Below are 6,550 nucleotides of genomic sequence, written 5' to 3' on the forward strand. Positions count from 1 at the left end.
AGCAGAGACCCCTTCCCACTGCGCTGTGACCCAACTGGGAGGGTCCTCGAGTGTCACTCTTGCAGCCTGGATGATTCAACATGAAGGTACTGAGACTTTACAGGGAAATAAAGAGGTAACGTGGAAAATGTGAACTAGTAGCTTAAACAGAGACATTATAGCAAAGATGTGACTGCAGGTAGGATGACCATCCACCCTGATTTGACAAGGAGTGAGCTCATTTTCAAGACCTGGCTCTCTCAGGGCTGAAGTCGAGAGGTCTCACAGGCTGGGATGCTGAGGTCACTGCATCAGGTCTTCTGGCTCCTAAGCTCAGCCTCATTCAATGGTCAAAGGATGCTTGGCCTGAGTGTTATGTGTATCTGTACTTTGTGACTCATTGTAACTGGGGTCACAGCTAGAAATGAGCTGGGTCATCGTGCAAATCATATACTTTGGGGGTCCCTTAGGAATTGGGTCCACATCCAACAGTTATCTTAAAGAACCAAGCAGCCGTTTGGAAAAGTTCTGTCATAAAAGGAAGACATTTCATGTGCAGAGCTGCTTTCCATAGAATCACTCAGGAGTTTGAGGGGAGGTGCAAATATGGGAGAGACAGAATCCTCCACTCAAATTCCTACCTCAAATGTCCCTTTGTTGTGGGAAATATTAGGATCTCAGAAAGGAAGAACAAAAGAGAAAAAGAAAAAAAGGAAGACAGAAAGGAGGGATGGAAGGAAGAAGGAAGGGAGGGAGAGAGAGGAAACACTTCATTTACATTCCCACTTCATTGGCTGAAAACAGAATCCAGGTCATTCTGCACAGGTGTGGGAGACCAAGGAATTTAAACCAAAGATTTCCCAGACAACTCTGAGCAATCTATCTAACAAGCAGAGCACAGGGCTCCCAGTAGCTGCTACAATGAAGGGTTTGGAATGAGTGGCCTCTGGATCTTCAAAACACATGAAAAGACAATAAACCGGAGATAGTGTTTCTTTTTGGATTTCAAGTGGGAGACATCACCTGAAAACTAAAAAGAAACCTGTATTTTCAAGGCTTTTGGAGAGGAGACAGGAATAGGTGGAAGTAGAATTGTCCAGCCCATGCTGCATGAGCCCTTTGCACAGGGATGAGAGAGCATCTTTAGAGCCAGGAGGAAGCCTGTGAGTGCAGGGCAGGTTTTGGAATCACTTCCCCATGAACATGAACCACTGTGGAGAGTGTAAGGGTACCTATATGAAGCACAGTAGTAATCAGCCTCGTCCTCAGCCTGGAGCCCAGAGATTGTCAGGGAGGCTGTGTTGACAGACGTGGAGCCACAGAAGCAATCAGGGATCCCAGAGGGCCGAGTGCTGACACTATAAATCAGGAGTTTGGGAGTGATGACTGGTTGTTGTTGGTACCAGGAGACACACTGCAATACCCAACATCATTGCTGCTTCCAGCACAGGAGATGGTGACAGATTGTCCAGGAGACCCAGACACTGAGGGAGGCTGAGTCAGTGTAGCCTGCGCCCAGGAACCCGAAAAGAGCAAAAACACACTCAGAGCTTAGTTCAGTGCTGGCCAAGGAGAACACAGTGGGACAATGATGGAGCCCAGATGTCCCCATGGCTCCCTCTCTGGAGGCCTCACCTGAACACTGAGTAGGGAGGGGGAGGAGGAGCAGAGTCCAGGCCATGGTGGAGATCCCCAAGAATGTTGCCTTCTGAGCCCCCAACCCTTGTCCTGGCTCCCCAGACCTTTCTTATTCTGTCATCCTGCCTCAGAGGAAGGAGGGGCCTCCATGCAAATCTGCTTCTTTTTCCTGTCTCCTCACCCCACTCGGTCCTAATCCTTGATTCTAGATATTTTGCAGCCCTGAGTAACAGAGCCAGTCTGACGCATTCTGTCCCTTCCACATGGGTTTTCTAAGACTGAGCCCATGACAGCAGGCTCAATCTTAGAAAACTTAAAAGTGAAAACTACAGAGACATTAAAAAAATGTGACTGTGGGTAGGATGAAAATCCACCCTGATTTGACAAGGAGTGAGTTCATTTTCAAGCCCTGGAGCTTGCAGGGCTGAAGTTGAAAGGTCTCACAGGTTGGGATGCTGAGGTCACTGCACCATGTCTTCTAGTTCCTAAGCTCAGCCTCCTTCAATGGTCAAAGGATGCTTGGCCTGCATGTTATGTGTATCTGTACTATGTGACTCATTGTAACTGGGATCACAGCTACAAATGAGTTGTATCATCATGAAAATCATATACTTTGGGGGTCCCTTAGGAATTATGTCATATCCAACAGATATCTTAAAGAACCAAACAGCCATTTGGAAATATCCTGCCACAAAGGGAAGAGATTTCACATGCAGAGCTGCTTCCAGTAGAATCACTCAGGAGTTTGAGGGGAGGTGCAATTTTGAGAGAGACAGAATCTCTCATTCAAATTTCCACTTCAAACATCCCTTGGTTATGAGAAATATTAGAGGCTCAGAAGGGAAGAATGAAAGGTAAAAAGAAAAAAGAAGGAAGACAGAAAGGGAGGAAGGAGGGAGGCATGGAGAGAGGAGACACTTCGCTTTCATTCACACTTCATTGGTTGAAAAAAGAATCCAGGCCAGTCTGCACAGGTGTGGGAGACCAAGGAATTTAAACTGAGGATAGCCCAGAGGACTCTGAGTAATCTACCCAACAAGCAGAGCACAGAGCTCCCAGTGGCTGGTACAATGAAGGGTTTGGAGTGAGTGACCACTGGATCTATAAAACACATGCAAACACAATAAAACATAGACAGAGTTTCTGCTAGGATTTCAAGTGAGAGAGATCATCTGAAAAAAAAACAAAAAAACAAAACAAGAGCCCTATATTTTCAAAGCTTTGGGAGAGGAGGCAGAAATAGGTAGAAGTAGAATTGTGCAAGCCATGCTGCATGAGCTCCCTGTGCAGGGATGAGGAGGCATCTTCAGGGCCAGGAGGGAGCCTGTTAACACAGGGAAGGTTTTTGTCTCACTTCCCCATGAACTCCCACCACTGTGGAGAGTGCTAGTCCTTGTATATGAACTACAGTAATAATCAGCCTCGTCCTCAGCCTGGAGCCCAGAGATGGTCAGGGAGGCTGTGTTACCAGACTTGGAGCCAGAGAAGCGATTAGGGATCCCCGAGGGCCGATTGCTAATACCATAAATCAGGAGTTTGGGGGCTGTGCCCGGTGGTTGTTGGTACCAGGAGATATCACTAGTATACCCAACATCATTGCTGCTTCCAGCACAGGAGATGGTGACAGACTGTCCAGGAGACCCAGACACTGAGGGAGGCTGAGTCAGGGGAGCCTGGGCCCAGGAACCTGAAAAGAGCAAAAACACACTCAGAGCTCAGTTCAGTGCTGGGCCCAAGAGAGCAGAGGGGGAGACAAAGAGGCAGTCCAGATGTCCCCAAGGTCCCTTCCCTGAAAACCTCACCTGAACCCTGAGTGAGGAGGGTGAGGAGGAGCAGAGTCCAGGCCATGGTGGAGATCCCCCAAGAACGTTGCCTTCTGAGCCCCCAACCTGGACCTGGCTCTCCGGACCTTTCTTATTCTGTCATCCTGCCTCAGAGGAGGGAGGGGCCTCCATGCAAATCTGCTTCTATTTTTCTGTCCCCTCACCCCGCTCTGACCTGATTCTTGGTTCTAGATATTTTGCAGCCCTGGGTAGCAGAGCCAATCTGAGGCATTCTGTCCCTTCAACATGGGTTTTCTAAGGCTGAGCCCATGACAGTGCCCAGGAAATGCAGTCCGACTTAAAAGGTCCCCATCCATCCAGCTGTGGGTTTCACGATGTGCTCGAGTGGCTCAATACACTTGAAATCCCAGTACTTTCTATTTGTTCTGCATAGTTGAAGGTCGAGGACAAGGTTCAGAAGGGCTGGGGTTAGGAGAAATCTAATTTGTTTTCTTCTCAGGTACCCAAGGCAGAGCTGGTGGTTGTTCACATCCCTCACCCCCCTTCCTATCCTCCTCAGTAGGAGGCTTGGTTCTTCATCCTACCTGTTCAATCTCTGCACTGCTCTGAGGCTGAGGCCTTGTGACATTTAGGGTCCTGTCTTGCAGTACAGACTGGGGACACTCTACTTCCAAATTCTCCCTCTGGAGGACCTCACTTTGAACCAGGCTCTGGGACCTTATACAGGCCAGAGTAAAGCACAGCAGAGACCTCCGCAAATCTGGGCTTTGCTGCCACCTGGTGGCTAACGTTGGACTCACACACCTCAGGGTGGTACAGTTTACCAGGAAGGCTGCTTGAAAACCCCTGCTCTGCTCACCTCCCAGGCTCCCTCTTTTTCATCTCAACTCATCAACAGCCCCTTGATGCGGTCTAATAAAAAAATAATAACTGGCAAAAATGGAGTTCCTTTTGCTAAACTGCATCACCAAACCAAAACTTAATGCCTAACTTAATTGTAGTTTCAGCAGCACCAGGGATGGAATTTTAAACCAGCAGTCTGGGATTTCCAGGCCAGCACTGGTCAGGTCACCTGCCTGATGAGAACCCTGCCTTCCCTGAAGGGGACGTGCCCTTGTCTGAAATAATCTATTCTTTTAACTTCTTAATCCCATCCTCTTTCTGCCTATAAAAAAATGTCCACTTTGCATACTTATTGGAAAGCCCTTCCAGCTCCTGGGCAGGATACAGGTCAATATATGAATCATGTAATAAAGCTAATTAGAGCTTCAAATTCAGTCAGATGGAGGTTGTTCTTTAACAATTCTGGTCCTGTTTACTGTCCTCTCACTTTGTCACCAGCTTCTTCCAGAACAAAATGTTTTAGCTGCTGTCCCTGATTGTCCAGACCTGCCCCACAGGACCGTTGTGCTGGTTCCAGTGACCTGGTCACAGACTCCTCAGGGCTGAGGAAACATTAGACACGACATAGCCCCAATTCCAGCTGGAAGGCTAGATGAAGAGAAGACTGATCAATTACCTTCTTGAAATGAGAAAAAAATATTCCAGAAAGAAGAGTAAGTTCACTAGGACTGAAAATAATGCAATAAACAGCAAGAGTGGAACTCCAGTGTTTGAGGAGTTGTGAAAAGGACAATGGGGTCAGGGTTGCTCCAAGGGCCCCATTTCAGGGACCTCCCCTCAGGGAGTACCCACCTATCACAATGGGGTCAGAAACTTCCATCTCCGCACATGGAAACAACTTTACCCCAGAGCTCTGCCCCTTCCTGAGGTAGCATCTCTTCCAACCACACAGAGATGATGGGCTTTCCTGGGAAAAGATGGGTTTGGGGTATAGACCCCAATCAGGCCTGACATATTCTACCCAGAATGGGAACAGAAATGTCCACTCAGGAAGTGGGATAAGAGTTTTATAGATTTCGACTATTCTGAGGAAACTACTTTGGTGTCACTGTACATGACAAGTGACAGACATGTTCAAGAGTACAACAAGGATGAGGTCTTGGTTAAGGGCAGGATGAACTAAGAGCAGGATTGGGGGATTGCAGAGAAAGTGGTAATAAAAAGCTTGAGAAAACAACCTTCTCAATGGCTCCTGAACTTCTGGGTCCACCTCTGAAGTGTGCTTGTATGGACTGGACCCCAAAGAGCGAGGAAGGATTTCAGAGCAGAATTAGGAGGCAGCCTGCTGCCCATTTCCCACATGGGCCCCTTGGTGGGGCAAACTATTTGTGGATCCATGTGGTGCTGGTGAGATTCAAAATTTAATGGACATTTGAACACACATTCACAGATGACTGGGAGGAATTTGTCAGCCAAACCCAAATGGCAGGTTATCTTCTAAAATGAAAAAGTCAACAAAACATTTAAGAAGATCCAGAGTTTCACTCCATATTATAAGATAGATCCAGAAGAGAATCCTAAATTACTAGACATATGAAGAACATGATATCCACAGCTGTAGAAGAGAAAATCAACCGATGATAATTCAGAAATGATTCACATGTTGGACTTACCTGACAGAAGACTGAAAAACTAAGCTCTTATTATAATAATGGCCTAAGTAGAGAAAAACCTCTTGCGATGAATGAAAATGGGTAGTCTTAGTAATGAAACAGAAAATAATAAAGACAACAAATGAACCCATTGAAAGTGAAAACTACACTAGATGGCAGGAATCACATTTCTCCATCACAGGTAATCTTCTATAACTATGACAGAATAGCTTTTTAAGAGGAATTATTCAAAATAGAACACACATTTTTAAATTAAAAAAGTATCAGTGAGATATAAGATAACAAGAGAATTAGTAAACATGCAAATGGAGTCTCCAAAGTTGAAGAAATAGCAGAAGAGCATTTCATGGCAAAAGACAATTCAAAGTTTAAAAAACCTATGAACCCATAGATTCAAAAAGCTCAACCAACCCCAAGCACACAAAACATGAAAAAGAACAAAACATGGACCACTCAGTCCACTCCTTGTTTTTGTAGAAACCCTTCTAGAGCCCCCCTTATGCTTCAGTGACTATTCAGTTGTTAGTGAAATGTCAACCACAGAAGTTTATTCCCTGAAAAGTCTGTGAAACCACTTCTCCCCCTCCCTATCCTTCTTTCTCTCTCCTCCCCTATCACTTGTAACACAACCTG

The 6,550-nt window shown here is 46.2% G+C and overlaps 1 gene segment (V, D, J or C); it reads right to left on the reverse strand.

Annotated features, from left to right (window-relative positions):
- Positions 1-2,807: 2,807 nt before the first annotated feature.
- On the reverse strand, positions 2,808-3,526 carry LOC119047283 (immunoglobulin lambda variable 2-18-like). The segment is given in 2 exon segments: positions 2,808-3,304; positions 3,420-3,526. Coding segments are annotated over 2 exon segments (528 nt in total).
- Positions 3,527-6,550: the final 3,024 nt, after the last annotated feature.

The sequence above is a fragment of the Artibeus jamaicensis genome, unplaced genomic scaffold (genome assembly GCF_021234435.1).
Source record: "Artibeus jamaicensis isolate MK-2021 breed Jamaican fruit bat unplaced genomic scaffold, CSHL_Jam_final contig_1256, whole genome shotgun sequence".
In the NCBI taxonomy this organism is placed as follows: Eukaryota; Metazoa; Chordata; class Mammalia; order Chiroptera; family Phyllostomidae; genus Artibeus; species Artibeus jamaicensis.